This window comes from Rousettus aegyptiacus, unplaced genomic scaffold (assembly GCF_014176215.1).
Source record: "Rousettus aegyptiacus isolate mRouAeg1 unplaced genomic scaffold, mRouAeg1.p scaffold_m13_p_7, whole genome shotgun sequence".
Taxonomy (NCBI): domain Eukaryota; kingdom Metazoa; phylum Chordata; class Mammalia; order Chiroptera; family Pteropodidae; genus Rousettus; species Rousettus aegyptiacus.
In genome coordinates, this window is record NW_023416310.1 from 93,100,138 (window position 1) to 93,116,608 (window position 16,471).

A 16,471-nucleotide genomic window follows, 5' to 3' on the forward strand; every position below is an offset into this window, starting at 1 on the left:
AAGTTTTGGCTTGGTGGACTGGTCATGGGGTTTGGAGTCAGAACTGAGTTCGAATCCCTGCTCTGTCACGTTCATAGCTGTGTTAAAGCAAATAAATGGGGAAACCGCTCTGAGCCTCACTTTCCCCTCTGTAAATCAGAGATACTAATATTTTTATTGTAAGGTGATTTTGAGGATGATGTAAGATAATGCATGTAAAAATCTCTGGTACCTATTAAATGCTTATTAGGTCATAGCTATTGGTAAGAATAACTAGACTGATTGAGTAACTGATCCTTATTGAACTGGTACTTGTTCAGTCTAAGTAAACCTACTCATGCTTAGGTTAGGAACAGCCAGGGTTGAGGTGAGGTTGTGGGTGAATTTGGGATTCAGGGGGCACCCAACCTTGTCTTACGCTCCCCTCACTTCATAAACCCACGACTGCCTGCTTTCGTGTGAGGGTCTATCAATATTTAATGTGCAGGTGTCAGTTGCTGTAAATTGAGCAGCTCCCAGCAGCGGCTTGAATTAATCATATGCAGGAGGAGAGAAAATAAAGTGCCTTTTTCTCAGAGCTACAAGTTTCACTGGCTATGCTGAAGCCTGGAAACCACAGGGGGACATTTCTGCTCATGGAGGACCCTGAGAAGAAGCTGAACCAGAAGAGTGACGGCAAACCCCGGAAAGTACGATTTAAAATCTCTTCCTCCTACAGCGGCCGAGTGTTGAAGCAGGTCTTTGAGGATGGGCAGGAGTTAGAGTCGCCAAAGGAAGAATACCCTCACAGTTTTCTCCAAGAGTCCCTTGAACCAATGGATGGTGTTTACGGGTCTGGGGAAGCCCCCAAACCCCAACCATACTCCCCTAAGCTGACTGCTCAAAGGATCAGCGTGTTTAGAGAGGGCAGTGCATACACTTTGGCGGGCGGCCAGCCTTTTTTCAACGATTACAAGGCAAATGACCATAAGGTTGGTATTATATATGCTGTATAAACTCTAAGGACTAAAGTGTGTTTAGAGAAATACCTGAATGTTTCAAATTTATATCATGCTCATGCTCCAGTACCAACCAGGGCTGTAGGTGCACCGAATGGGAAGTCACCCTTAGGATATTTCTGGGACAAGAATAGCATGCTGCTGACTACTTTTTGGAAAGTGCAATAAGCATAGATAGTATTCAAATTCCAGCCAGGGTAAAAAATTGTAACCGAGTCTTTGCCTGGGTTGTCTCAGTAAGGAAATTAAATAGATCCGCAGTGGTTTTCAGGCCACTAGACTGCCATTTTAGAAAATTAGGTAACAATGGGTTGTCTTGTTTCCTGAAAGAGCTGAGCGTTTGAAGGTGCTCGTTTTACTCCAGGCAATTATTCAGCTTGTGGTTTATCCAGGTCTTTTTTTTTCTCTCCTATCTCCCTCTTGCTGCCTGATTTTTAAAAATGTCTGTTGTTTGTTTGTTGGTTTGTTTTTTCTATTGCTTATTAGCATAAATCTGAGTAGGTGGAGTCCTGGGGAGAGAGGGTGAAAAGCAAATCAACCAGAGGAAATGTTATATGGGGAAGAAGTTTGAGCTAATAGCTCAGTTGAAACATGTATTTTATTTGTGGATTTCATTTACGTTCCCCAGTACCTTGGATAATCAAAAGCCCATATGTGACTTTTTTTTTTTTTAAGTTAGAAGAGCCTGGAAAAATAATCATTTCCAAAATGTAATGGGAGATATGTATATACTTTCTGCCAGTGGGACTATGAAGGCCTTATTTTAAAGATGAAATACAGTTACATAATGTACCAGGTTATTAATGAATAGCACAGCAGGATTTGCTCTCATCTTTAAAGTGTGAAATTCAGATAATTACTCTCTAATTATTTTTATTGGTAGTTTCCTTGGGAAACAGATAATACATCTATAGCAGACAAATGTATTGGCCTTGCCAGCATTGATAAAAGTATAATTATGGGCATGTCCGCATGTATCAAAGGCAATACCAGTTGTGGTTTTTTTGTTTGTTTGTGTTTGTTTTTGTTTGTGTAATAAGAGGGCGAGAATGACTAGAATAGCCCCTCATGTTAGTGGAGTGACTTATGCATTACAAGGCAGTGTCGCATACTATTAAGTCTTCACCACAACCTTGAGGAGAAAGGCAAAGCGTGGTCATTCCGATTTTGCAAATGAGGAAAATTGAGCATGGAATTGTAAAGGAACTCACTCAGTATTATCGGGCCGTTAGACGCAGAGTCAGAATAAGAACTTTAGTCTTCTGATGCCCCATGTTTTTGCCCTATGGAATGCTCCTTTTTAGAAAATAAGATCATTAATAATAATGATCTTAAATGTTGATAATAATAATAATAATAGTTACCATTTAGCGAGTGCTTATTATGCTCTAGGTACTTAGCTATGTCTTATACGTATAGTATCTCTTTTTACCTAAATCTTATTTGTAGGTTTAGAATTTACAAAGTTGTAGTACAAGGCCACAGTAGAAAATATTGGACTGCTTGACCTTCATAAGTCACATGTCAAACTTGGCATTTTTGTAAATATATGATTAGGCGTGGATTTATAAAACCAGATAACTGGGTCTCATGGCAGCATGGCACGGTTAGTTTAAACACAGTGCCCTAGAGACCATGTCCAGGATTAAATTCCTGTGTGGTTTATTTTTCCTTGTTTTCTTTGTTCCCTGACCAAATGGTATAGCCCAGCCTAGCCAGCCTCTGGGTATGAGAGTGGTCAAGATGGATTCATGCAGCTTCACCCACCGAAACAGGTTGTCAATGTGGGATTTTTGAAAAATAAGAAAATGAGAGCTGGGAAGTCACGATTTTTCAATAGTGAATCCCATTGTAAAATAACCCCTAGTAAATATTGGCTATGAGGCAATTTGGGTAGCAGTTAAGCATCATAATTAAAAGTGAGGCAATTTGGGTAACAGTTAAGCATAATAATTAAAAGTAAAGGCTCTGAACTTGAACAGATATTTGTATACCTAGGATCAAAGACGCTTTATTCACAATTGCCCAATGGTGAAAACCACCTAAATGTTCATCAGTAGACTAATGGGATATACACAGACAATGGAATATTATTCAGCCTTGAAAAGGAAGGAAATTCTGACACATGCTATGAATGAAACCTGAAGACATATGCCACATGAAATAAGCCAGTCTCAACAAGACAATTGTATGATTCCACTTATATGAGGTAGCTAGAGTAGTCAGTCAGATTTTAGAGACAGAAAGTAGAATGGTGGTCGCCAGAGGCTTAGGGAGGGGAGAAGTAACAGTTATTGTTTAATGGGTACAGAGTTTCAGTTTCGGAATAAGACAAAGTTCTGGAGATGGACAGTAGTAATGGTTACACAGCAGTGTGAATATACCTAATGCCACTGGACTGTACACTTAGAAACGGTTAAAATAGTAAATTTTATATTATGTATATTTTACCACATTAAAATATTCCTTTTTTCCCAAAAAGCAAAAGCTTTGATGTCAGTTAAACCTGGGCTTGATGTCCATTCTACCCACTTACTGGGTGAGCTTGGGCAAGGTCCTTAACGTTGCAGAGCTGCGGTGTCGTAATCTGGGATATGCGAGTAATAGAAGTACCTGCGCACGGAGATGGCTGTGGTGATTAGAAAGAAGTAATACGTAAGAAGCTCTTAGCATTCATTGTGCCTGGCGCATTGAGTATGCTCAGTAAATGTTACCTACCATTGGGATAATGACTGGATTCTTGTGGAAGAAATAAGTCTTTTTAAGATTTCATATGATGGATAGAGAAATCAGGTATTGTAAGGAATGGAAAATGACCGATGTTTATAAGGTACATTAAAAAAATGGAAGGGAAAGGAAGGGAAGTAATATTTACTGAACGCCCACTTCGTACATATGTAATTTCATCTTCACAATAATTTTATGAGAAAGAATCTTACAAATTGGAAAATGTAAGTTTATAGGCGTTAAATAATTCGCACATCTCATACAACTTCAAATAACATTTGAATAAAATTTAAACTCAGATCCGCCTGCCTCCAAAGCCTGTCGAGTTTCTAGTACCCAGCAAGGTGTTTCCGCATTTAAATACAGAAGTGGAAAGGTTTCGTGGTGACTGAATTGCAGTCTTGGCCCGTTGCCACTGACATCAGAGTATTTATAACATAGGTTACCATCCCGGCACTGTGGAAGGAGACAAAGAATTCCTGACTCCATCCCAGCCCTCTGTACTGTCAGAGTGGGTGTCCCTCACAAGTGATTGGATGGAACCAGATAATGTGAACTTTAGTTACACCTGGAGAGCTTGCTTAGCCACAGGAAAGAACTTGGCTGTCAGAGTGACTGAAACTTAAACACACCATAAGGGTAGTTTGGGACCATCCGTCTTTGGAATACATTAAAAGTAAATTTACTCTTTCGGGAATTTCAGATGTTGACCAGCTTAGAGGCAGGAGGTTGAACCAGATGACTGTAGACTTTTTTTTTAAAGTACATTGAGAATTTTGCCTTGAAAACCAGCTGTAGATGCAAAACAAAAACAAAACCCTCCCTAGTAACTGAACCTCTTCAGCTATTACTAGAAGTGGAAATAGAACCTTCCAAAAGTGCCACCATCTTTATCTTCTGACGTTCAGAAACCGATAGTCCAGAGTGTGAAACAGGAACCCAGTGCGCATCAAACAATAGGAAATGGAAGCTGCCACATGATCCCTAGAAGAGAGGGAGGGAAGACCGGGCCGGGTAGGAAGCTTGCGGCCTCAGAAATAATTATTGAAAACTCTGTGGATGTTTCAAGGAAGAGGATCTGAATCTTGAAGTCCTGCTCAAACCAAGCTGTGACTGAATACATGAGAGCCTTAGATATGAGACTGCTTAAATGTATTATCTAAATTGGTTTGGCAGGATATTTCAAGCAGAGGCATTTAGTTGTGTAACACGATTGTGCATGCACTACTAAAAACAGTTTTTAATAATAACAGCGGTAACAATGCCCACTGTTTGCGTGGTATCTTCGGCTTTTGCAAACCCTGTTTTATGTATTCTTCACATTACCTCCACTCCTAGAAGATGATATAATTAGCCTCAGGGATGAGAGTCAAAATATTTAACCACAGGGATATTGCTCAGTCAGCCCAGAAGCCATCGGAGTGTTGGGGCAGGGACCTGACACTGGGTGTCCTAAGCCTTAATTCCTACGTTACTGCTTTTTGGGATGTTAGAGTCTCCCTGAAGAGATGCTGGAGTAACAGGAGGGCTCTCAGGAGTTTCAGGACAGCGCCTATTTACCACCTGGTGTAGAAATAGTTTATGTTTTAATGACTAGTTAATCTGTGGCAGTACCTAACAGCTAGATGTCAGACCATTTGCGGGTGAGCATCCTGAGGCCAAATAACTCTCCTGTGCCTCACAATTGGTGAACAGTAGAATTGGGATCCAGTGTGATTTCCCTGCAGGTTATCCTAGTTCTGGGAAGAAATACCTGTTCATAGTTAAGTAATCCCTAAACGTTTACTGCCGTGCTTCTCTGCTGCTTTGTAGCATTGTGCAGATTATTCCTCAGCAAATGAGGGAACACGTGAGAAATCCATGCAAGAGACATAAGCTATTAATATCGATGCTATAGAAGTACATGTATTGACATAAAAAGAATTTATGTAAATAATAAAAACCGTTATAACAGCATATATACGTATAATATTAATTAAAATACATATATAAATAAAGGCAGCGATCTTATGTTTTGGAGGGAAAGTGCTTGTGAATATTTCAGTGTAGGTGTTAATATGAATTTTAGAGTGAGATGGACCTGGGTTTGCATTCCTTCCACAGACCCTGGGAACTCTGTAACCTTGGGAGGCACCTAACCCCACTGAGACTTGGTCTCCTTGTCTGTAGACAATGGGGAAATCGTAGCATCTACCTCATAGGGATGTTCCGGGAGAAGTGAGGTAATGTTTGTAAAATGCTTAGCATGATGCCTGACCATAATAATAATAATAATGATAATAATAATAATAATAATGCTCAATGAATTGTATCTACTGCTATTTATGCATAGAAAAAACTTTGGAGAGCTGTTTATTTTAAAAAGAGCATTTCTTCATGTTTATTAAGTATGCATTGTGCCTGCTGCTTTGGCTGCTGTGCTATGTGGCAGAATAGACACTCTGGACCCTGCTCTGCAGTCTTACACTCTAGTTACATGACTAGTTCATCTTCAGTCAGTTACCACCAACAGGAAGAAGGAAGATGGTTGTCATAGTTTCAGAGAAAGCAAACAAACCAGGGAATGAACTGTAGCTTTGTGGTCAGACGGGATCACAAGTGCCAGGCAGTAGAAGATCCTTCTCCCCAATTCCCTGGGATGTTGAACAGGTAGGTGATTGGTGGAGGTTCCATGCTCATTCTCCATTTCTCTAGTCCCCACCTATTATAGATTTTGGAAAGATAATCATCTATACTAATAATCTGAAAATCATTCGAACTCCAATGGACAAGAGAGACTTCATGAAGAAAATTCTCCAGAAGGAAGAGGAGGCCGAGGAAGAGTCTCTGATGAGCAAAGAAGAAATCTATGGAAACAGTGACCAGAATGACAGGCCTTTGCCGGAGACAGACAGCACGTTCCCCCACAACCAGTACCCACAGGTGCGTCACAGCCATTTGCTGTCCTATTCAGAGCTGGCCCTACTGTGGTGGTCTTCATGTTGTTTTGGTTGGGCACTGTTTAAGTAAAAACTTTTGCACATGATGACTTGAAGGTGTCTGAATACTAAAGATGTTAAGGAATTTTAAGTTTATTGTATTTTAATGGTGATTGTTAGCAAGTATAGTTATCAAGTCCATATTTCAAACACTTCTAATTGTAATTTTTTTGGACGACTTCTTTTGAGGTCTGATTAGGTATCTATTGTTTTCACTTTGCAATGTGGCTTAGAACGTCTTGCTGTAGAGATAGCAAAAACCAGCTCTGTAATTTTCTTATGGGTTCGCTTCTGCTTCTATTATTGGTGTTATCCTCACTCAACCCACAGTTTCCTTGGAGAAATCTTACAAAGCTGAGGGGCTTTAGATTTTATAAAATTAGTTCAGTTAAAACTAAGCAATGTAATTTGTAAACCCACTAGACCAGGCCCAGTAATCTGCAGTATCTTGCAGCATGCTGAAAATGAACAAATGAGCCAAGACACCGTTGTCACTTTACATCACACTTATTCCAGGGTCTCCTGGAAACATTTTTCTGGTGACTGCCTGTCTTAGTGAGGGTGCCAGTGCCAACTAGTTTATTAAAAATTAGTATAACAATTTCTTTTGAAAATATTATTAAAGCTTTTTTTTTTTTTTTTTTTTGCCTTTTTTAGGTAAAAATGTAGTTTGAATACTTTTGTCCCCACACCTCGCAGAGGTGTACACTCCCCACCTTGGAAACCGTTGCTCAGACATGCTCGGACGAGGGGGAAGAGTGATGATATTCATTACTTCACAGTGCAAGGTTGGGGAAAAGCAATTTTGATGAATTTAAACTGAGAGAGTAAAAGCTTGGATAGCAGCAGAAATGAATTTTCTCTTTAGATTCCATCTTTTGGGACTTGAAGCTTTCTGTGGGACTTACTCTCACCTCCTAAAAGTTGGTGTGACAAAGTGGGCCCGGGACTTCATTGCACTTGAGGGATGTCCCCACCCTGGGAGGGTTCAGGGGACAGGAACAAGGTCATGACCGGACTCCAGCGAAAGGCTCCTGTTAAAGTTCTGCTCACAGCCACTCATGTCTCTTTCCAACCTGATCTCACACTTGATAATATATTTTTAAAATGCAGATTTGATCATGTCACTCCTTCATCACCTTTTTCCCCCATCTAAAACTTTCAATGGCCTCTCATCACTTGGTATAAAACCCAAAGTCCTCGCTTGTTTTGGAAAGCACTGTGTAGCCCGGCCACTCTTGGCCTCCTCAGCCTCATCCCTTATACGTCTCTCTCCATTCTCTCTACCCCAGACATACTGCCCTTCTAGCCACCCCTCCAATCTTTGTTCTTTCCTGCCAGAGGCAGTTTCTCTGTGCCTGGAATGTTCTGCAGATTCCCCACCGTCTGGCCCTCAGCCCCTGTGATCTCAGTGGAGATAGCATTTCCTCAGAGAGGCCTCCCCTGGCCACCACGAGTCTCAAATCTCCAAAGGGGCCCCTCAGGGAACCTGACATTTGTCCTCGCAGTTGCAATCTTATATTTATTTGTGTAATTATTTGGTTAATGTTTGTTCTCACCTTCTAGGATTTGGTCTCCATGAGGGCAGCGACCATGTTTATGTTGGGTGTAACATAGTTGTTTAATCTCCCCCCCCCAATAGAGCCTGGCACATAATCACACTCAGTAAATATTAGTTAAGTGCTTGTGCAAAGACTGTTGGAATTTGGGACCCACATACCAGCTGATAAGAAGTATTCTGCCTCCACCTTCTCTTGCCTTCTACATAGCCCTATTCAGAACCTAGCATACCAGCAGGCTGACAACTAAACATTGTGATCCAAAGCATTCTGTTCCCACTTTAATATTCATTAATTCTATTATTTTTCATACCAGATTGTAGTTGGTAGGAGCATATATTTTTAGGAGAAGGCCTGAAATGGTAAAATATGGGTCACACTGCAGCCTGAATGAAAAAGCAACACCAGGCCTGATATGACGATTACCTTTAAATTCAATTCGGAGAGATCCATGTTTTTTAGCTGTGATGCCATAAACCAGGACGGAGGCGTGTAGCAGAAAATTGCTGTGAAAGGTCATACTTCACTTGCCTGTCCTTTAAACTCTGTTTTAAATTGCTATTTGTTTGCCCAATCCCTCATGCAGTAAATGCTCAGACAAGTTTATTCTTAAAAAAAAAAAAAAAAAAAAAAAGGGTCAAAGGACACCAAAGAGCACCTTCTGACCAAGAGACTCTTGTGTTGTACAGAACAGGGAAACAATGAGGACCTTGATGAAAGAGCAGGGCAAGGCTAAAAGCCAGGCCATGCTGAAGCTATGTATTAACTATAAAAGAGAAGGAGGAGGATAATTGAATTGAGCCACAGTGAAACATGGAAGAGGAAAAATCTGGCCCTGTGTTCGGTGGATTTGAGACCATAAATCATCTGGGCTTCTTTATGCTTTATGTGATATCACCTATGAAATAATAGTAATAATAATAATAGCTGCCATTTATTGAGGGCCCGTGGTACCCAGATACCATGCCCAATGCTCTCCATGCAGTAGCCTACTTCATTCTCACAAAAGATTCTGTGAGGCAGGTATTACTAGTAATCTCATTCTGTAGCTGAGAAACTAAGGCTCTGAGAAGTTAAGTAACTTGCCAGAGGTCATTGGAGACAGGAGTCAAGCCTAGGTCTATCCGACTACCAACCTCATGATCTTAACCAGAACTCTACTAAGCAGCCTCCGAATAGCTCCTGGTTCCTATCTTCAGGGCTCCACAAGCCTTGAGTCTGCAGGGAAAGCAGAGCCCCCTCTCCTTGGCCATGGATCTACGAAGAGGTGGTTTGGGGAGGTTTCTTGGTTCTAGAACCTAAGCCTGCTGTACAGCTATGTTTTAGGTCCTCTTACTAAATATTTTTTGATAGTAATTTTTAAAAAATGAGACTGGAAAGCAGAAGGTTATTATCCTGCATACCATGTATAGAGTAGAGACTCGGTAAATATTTGATTTAATGAATCGTTAAATAATTAAAGGAGCACGGCGAGGGGGAATGGTTGGAGAAGCTTAGTAACCCAAGGGAAGATTGGAAACTCCAATGAAACCTCTAATAATGCATCAGATATAATGTGATTGATCTGTTCTTTCTCAACAGCAGGCTCACCAGGTCATTTATTACTCTTTCAATATCTGACTTAGCATTCTGTACAAAATAATTTTTGAATCACATATATAGCATTATGGTAGGATTTTACTGTACTTCCTTTAATAACACTGACTTAAACCATTAAAATCTCACTAGGATCAAGTATAAAACATAAAACATGTGGATTTGGCAGAAAAATAGATTGTGGTAATTTGCTTTAAGATTATTTTGGCAAATATATTTATTTCAAATACTTTAAGAGAAAAAAAATCTCTCTATTGTTAGTATAGTAAAACATAGCAGCAATCAATAAAATATTAACAAAAGGGTACACAGACATCATTTAGGTTTTTGTCAGTTGGATAATCACTTCCATTTCCTAAATCTAAAATAAATAAAATCTAATGCCTTCTTAGATACTTTGCAGCACAATGAAGCTATTTTCAGAACTATTTTGTGCCTCCCTTTTCAGAGATTATTTTTATTATTAGGTTATGTAAGAAAGCTGTGTTAGCTGGGTGGAGCCACCCAGTGGACTCCAGGTGTCTTGGTAGTTCCTAGAATTTAAGATCGAGAAGGATTCTCAAACATCATTGTTTGTTTATTCAGCAAATATATATGAACCGCAAATATTGTGCCTGGCACTGGATGTCCAGGAAGTGATGGTGAAAGGGAGTAGCTCAGAGAGCTTTCTATGTAGTCAGCAGAAGCTTTCAGTAGAGTAGCACCCCTGGTCCAGAGTAGGGGTGGGCAAAGCTTCCCAGAGGAAGTGCTGCTAAGCTGACATCTGAAAATAAGTAGGAGTTGGCTTGGTTGCAGGTAGGGAAAGGTCCCCGGAGACCAGCTGGAGTGAAACCTAAGAACAAGAGCCTGATGAAAGAAATAACAAAAAATTTAAATCAATTGAGGAGACTGGGTTTTAATCTGAAATTTATCTGTAAGGTAAGTGTTCATTAAAAGGTTTTTTGAGTGCTGTGTGGCAATCACAATTGCATACAACTTAATGAAATTGGCATCAGTGGGGAGAACAGCCACAAGACCGGAGGCAGGGTGCACACTGAATTCATGCCACAGTTGGTGGGTGTCTGGACTAGAATTGCGGTCGTGGCGTGGAAGAAAACTTGATAGATTTGGGAGATGTTTAGAAGGTGAAATGGACAAGATTTGGTGCTGGATCCACCTGGTATAGATCTGATATCTATAGTTATTGGAAGGTTCATGGGCTATGCATGGTCTTTGCACAGTAGTGCAAAGATTGCCAATTTCCTCGAGATGTCTTAAGGGAAGAACACGACAGCACACAAGGGAGCATTTTCTGGAGGTTAAGAGTCGAGGACGGGACACTTACTAACAAGGCTTAGAAGTGAACTAACTCATATGGAGAACCCATAATATGCCAGATAATATATTATAGTGTTTTCATACACTCTCTCATCTAATAGTCCAGCTACTCAGAGAAGTAAGCATTATCACTCCCATTTCACAGGTCAAGAAACAGAGACTTAGAGGTTAAGGGAACTGTCCAAGGTGCATAGTTGATGTCAGAGGCAGGCCTCAGTCCCAGGCTTCCGACTCCAGAGCAGAGCTCATAATCTCGGGGCCTTATCACAGTTCTCAAAGGATCAAAGATTAAGTCTTGCAAGAGTTCAGAGCTAAGTTTTGAAGGATTGTAACATTGGCTCATTCATCCACTCAGTCTCTTGGTGACACAAAACAATCTTTCTTGAGTGCCTACTTTGGACAACTGCAATGAGGGGCTGTGAACACTGTGATTTTGAGTGTGAACTCTGGTGCTCAGCTGCCTCATTTCAAAACCTGCCCCTTCCTCTTCCAAGCTGTGACCAATAGTGCATAACTGAACTCCTCGGTGTCACATTTTCTTATCTGTAACATAGAGATGATAATCCTTATGCCATCTCACTGCGATATTGTGGGGATTAGATGGACTGATATAGAGAAAGCTCTTATAACAACACCTGGCACCTACCACCATGCCGCAATGAGGATGATGAAGTCCTTGCCATTATGGAACATACAGAAATAATGTATCAGATGGCAACAAGGACAGTGAAGACCATAAATTCACAGAATGCAAGCCATGGTGGCAGGGGATGCTGTCTTAGAGATGTCCATCAGGGAAACCCTCTCTGGTAAAATTGCTGTGGTTATTCCATGCCTCTGGCCAGTTCCTTCATCGGCGTTGGTGGGAAGCAGTTTCCTCTCATTCCGCCCCAGCCTTTGCGGCAGCCCAGTGCTGTTGTGACCTGCATGTGAACAACAGACTTGAACTGCTGCTGTAACTAAACCCTGACCCATCTCTTGCAGGAAGGGGAGCTTCCAGAGGACAACTGCTTTCACTGCCGAGGGTCGGGCAGTGCCACCTGTTCTCTGTGCCACGGCAGCAAGTTCTCGATGCTAGCCAACAGATTTAAGGAGTCCTACCGGGCACTGCGGTGCCCCGCCTGCAATGAGAATGGCCTGCAGCCTTGCCAGATTTGCAATCAATAGCCCGTGGCTTTGTATGTCCACTTTTACTGCATCTTCCCTAAAGTTATTTCTAATAAACTGCCCCTTTCTCCTTTTCCCTTTCTCACACGGAAGCCACAGCGGCTGCAATCACTTCCACCACCGGCAAAACTCAATTACCCGATGACATTTTGTGAGGCTAGTAACATCTCCATGTGGGTCTAAGTAGCAGAGGCATTTTCGAATTAGAGTCTGCTCTGAAACGAGTTCTGAAATAATCCTCCCAGGAACGTGTGCATGTATCTCCCTTGGCTTTGCTCAGCTATCTCCTTGCACTAGCAAGCAAATAAATGTACACTTCAGGCAGGAGGTCGAAGTCATTTTCTGGTTGGGAGTTATTTGGCAAACTTATGCCGTGAGAAAGGGATGAAAAAGGCAGGTTTCTGATGAATCGAATTCCTGTTTCTTACAATGCATTTCAAATCGTCATTGGTCAAATCGAATTTTGATTAAGCAGAAGAGGAAAGGAATGCCCAATGCCCGAACGCACCGGCAGACCACTGGACACAGAACAGCGTGTACGTGCTTCGTGCTGAAGACAGGCCAGTTGAGGAGGCCTTTCTTTCAAAGTCCTGTGTGATGTGTTTGGGCGATATCCACGTGGGCAGTGAGCAGTGCTCCTTCTTAGGATGACATAAGACATCTCTGCATGCCTCTAAACTGCCGAGGATGTGAGCCAAGTCAAAGCTATTTATGATAAATTTGGTGCTTCAGCATTTGTGTGTGATATGACTTCTTTCAGCCCTTGAATTATTACCAAATAAATAAATCAACTTTAAGTCTGAGATATAGCGATGATCTCTTCATAAAAGACTGTGGATGTTTTCTAGATATCTATAGAAAACCTAAAAAAAAACTAACCAAGGATGATTTTTAGCAATAATCTCTCTACTGTCAATGACTACACACATTGAGGACAGTTCTTTTCTCTTAAAGTTGGTTATAAAATTAGAAAAATACTTTTGTTGATGAACTTTTGTAGCTCTTATACCTACTCCTTTTGAGAATAACACTGTAAAATCTGTTACCTACTGAGATGCCTTGATTTTTATGATAATTATTTTGATTTTCATAACTTAATTTTTTTGGAGATTTGTTTGTTAGTCTATAATATTCAGCTATTAAAATAACTCACCAGTGGAATGCTTTTCAGGCAATATGAACACTTCTAATAAAAAGATTAAAATATTTTCAAAGCCATAATTTTGCCCGTCCTCACTTAGCCAGAACGATAGAACTATCGCTACCAACTTTCTTTGCTTCTGTGCTTAGTTAGGTCCTGACTCCGTTTCTGTTTTCTCACAGCTGTTGACTCTTCTGTCTTTCCAGATTACCAGAGGCAGGAATGATGCTGAGAGACCACTGAGTGTATTCTGCTTCTTCACCAGAACACTCAGTGACACGTACTGTCTGAGCCCTGCATGCAGAACATGCAGGACCACGTTGCCAGGTGCTTGATGCGCAGCATCACCCAGACGTGCACCGCCCCTTTGGTTCTCGTGACACTTACAGTTGTAGTGCAGGACACAGATATGTAAACAGATAACTACAACGTCGTGTGACAAGTTATGGGATGGGGGAAGTACAGGGAGTGTTTGAAGCACATAGAAGGGACACCTAATGTAGCCTGAGTGGGGTTAGAGGAGGAAGAGGTATAAGCAATGTTTCTTTTCCTTCCCTTCACCCTGGCTCTTAAGACCTTTAATACTTTTCACCCCATGATAAATACATTTACTAATGATTACCTTTATTTATTCAGTTATCAAGTATTCACTGAGCCCTGGGGCTGTATCAATAGACAAAACAGACAAAATCCTGGCCCCCGTAGAGCTTACGTTTTGGTGGTGGGATATTGATAGCATATATATTTAGAAACAAGTAAAAATACATGATACAGAATAAAAACATATATATGATAAAACTATATGCTATACAGTTTTGATATATGATATAATGTATAATGTGTTAGAAAAGGATAAATACTTTGATGAAAAATAATAAGGAGGATTGGGAATTAGGGTTGCAGTTTTAAATTCGTTTTTTGGGAGGTGCCATTCAGAAGGTGCCCTTTATTTTTTTATTTTAATTTTTATTATTTTTTTAAATTTATTTATTTAAATTAGTTTCAAGTATACAGTACATTGGTTAGACATCTTATATAGTTCATAAAATGATCCCCCCAATTGCTCCCTCCCTCCCCTGGCCCTCCACCTAGCCATCATGTTAATGCTGACTGCATTCTCTCTGCCGTGCTCCCCATCCCTGTGCCCAACTATCAACTACTAACTTGTACTTCTTTAACCCTTCACTCCATCCTCACAGCCCCCCAACCCCCCTCCCCTCTGTCTGTCACCAAATTGTCCTCTATATTTTATGAGTCTCTTTTTGATTAGTTGGTTTTTTTGTTCCTTAGATTCTGCATATAAGCGAAATCATATAGTATTTATCTTTCTCTACATGACTTATTTCACTCAGCATAATAACCTCGAGGTCCATCGATGTATTTCCAGATGGTAGGATGTTATTTTTTTTTTAATGACTGAGTAATATTCCATTATATATATGAACCATAATTTCTATGGAAAACAGTATGGAGGCTTCTCCAAAAATTACAAATAGATATACCTTTTGACCCAGCAATTGCACTTCTGGGTATTTATCCAAAGAAAACCAAAACAATAATTTGTAAATATCTGCACACTACAGTATTCATGGCAGCACAATTTACAATAGCCGAGATATGGAAGCAACCTATACCCATCAACAGAAGGTGTTCTTTAAATAAAGGCCTAGAAGAGATGAGGGTGTGAGTTGTGAAAGTGTCTGGGGTAAGATTATCCCCTGCAAAGGGAACAGCAAGTGCTGGACTCGTAGGAAGGAGGCCTGGCATGTGTGGTTGGAGCACAGTGAGTGAGAAGACATGTGGCCCGGAAGGGGGTCAGAAAGCAGGTGCATAAGTGTTGGGACAAGATGGTGCCGTCCTTGGAAGTCATTGGAAGAACTTGGGTTTTCCCGTGAGTGAGGTGCTGCTCTGAAAGGGGTCAGTTTTCTGTCAACCCCACACCCTCTCCTTCCATCCCCTCCTCTTACTGCTGAGGCAGGGGACTTACAAACTACATTTCCCAGACTCCCTGGCCTGCTGGCTTCCTGTTAGGTTCTGCCACTGGGAGGTACTGGCAGGACTTAAAGCTGGGGAAAAGAAGAGTCTTCCTTTTTTTTTTTTTTCCCCCAGATGAAAATCCTGGCAGCCTCTCCCACATGGCAGCTGCATTAGCAGCAACAGCAGCTGGGCTTGCTGGCTCAGGCAGCTCGGTTCCAAAAGCAGTCACTTCAGTGGCTCTGATTGTAGGTTCCATGTAACACCGTTTTCCCTTGTGTTCCTCCAGCCCAAGAGTGGCAGTGGCTTCCTGCAGTGACTAATCCTTGTAATCAACTCCCTATAATATATATTCTCTCTCTTTGAAATATATAGAGTGGTTTCTGGTTTCTCGATTGGATGCCAACTGATACAACTGTTTTGAGCAGAGGAGAGTCACAATCTGATTTGTGTTTTCACAAGCCATTCTGGCTGCTGTGTCGAGAGAAGACACTCTGCAGAGGAAGTGGGAGCCCGGTTAGGAGACCACTGCAGTAATCCTGGTGGCAGCTAATGGTGGCCTGGGCCAGTGTGCTACCAGTGGAAGTGATAAGTCACATTGCGGATCTGTTTCGAAGGTAGAGCCATAGGTTCCGCCTACTATCTTTTGTACCCAGAAATATTGCTTCCGACCTACTGTATACAAAACATGTGAGTTCTTTACCTACTAGTGGAGAGAAGTTTGCACTAAAATACCCACTTCCTGATTGTGAACTGAAAAACATCATCAGTGGTTTGGGCAGCATCGGGGTAGGGTTATGGCAAGATTGGCCCATTGGTACTCCTAAGACTATAAGAATTCCATCGGAGCTAGAAACATATGCAAGTTCAAAAACATCATAGTGATGCTGTGATTAAAACAATGCTATGTCCTTTGAAAGTTCAAAACATTTTTAAATGAATATGTGTTTTCAAAAGACATTTATCCATTCATCTGTTGATCGAGCAGTTTTTCACTGGGTATCTACTATGTTCCAGGCATTTGTACTAGGTCCT

The 16,471-nt window shown here is 41.1% G+C and overlaps 1 protein-coding gene across 1 annotated transcript; it reads left to right on the plus strand.

Annotated features, from left to right (window-relative positions):
- The first annotated feature begins 546 nt into the window (after positions 1–546).
- Positions 547–13,529, plus strand: GRXCR2 (glutaredoxin and cysteine rich domain containing 2). The gene is made up of 3 exons (XM_016126543.2): positions 547–950; positions 6,399–6,626; positions 12,139–13,529. The coding sequence occupies exons 1-3, from the start codon at positions 576–578 to the stop codon at positions 12,319–12,321; spliced, it is 786 nt and encodes a 261-aa protein (XP_015982029.2). The 5' UTR covers positions 547–575; the 3' UTR covers positions 12,322–13,529.
- Positions 13,530–16,471: the final 2,942 nt, after the last annotated feature.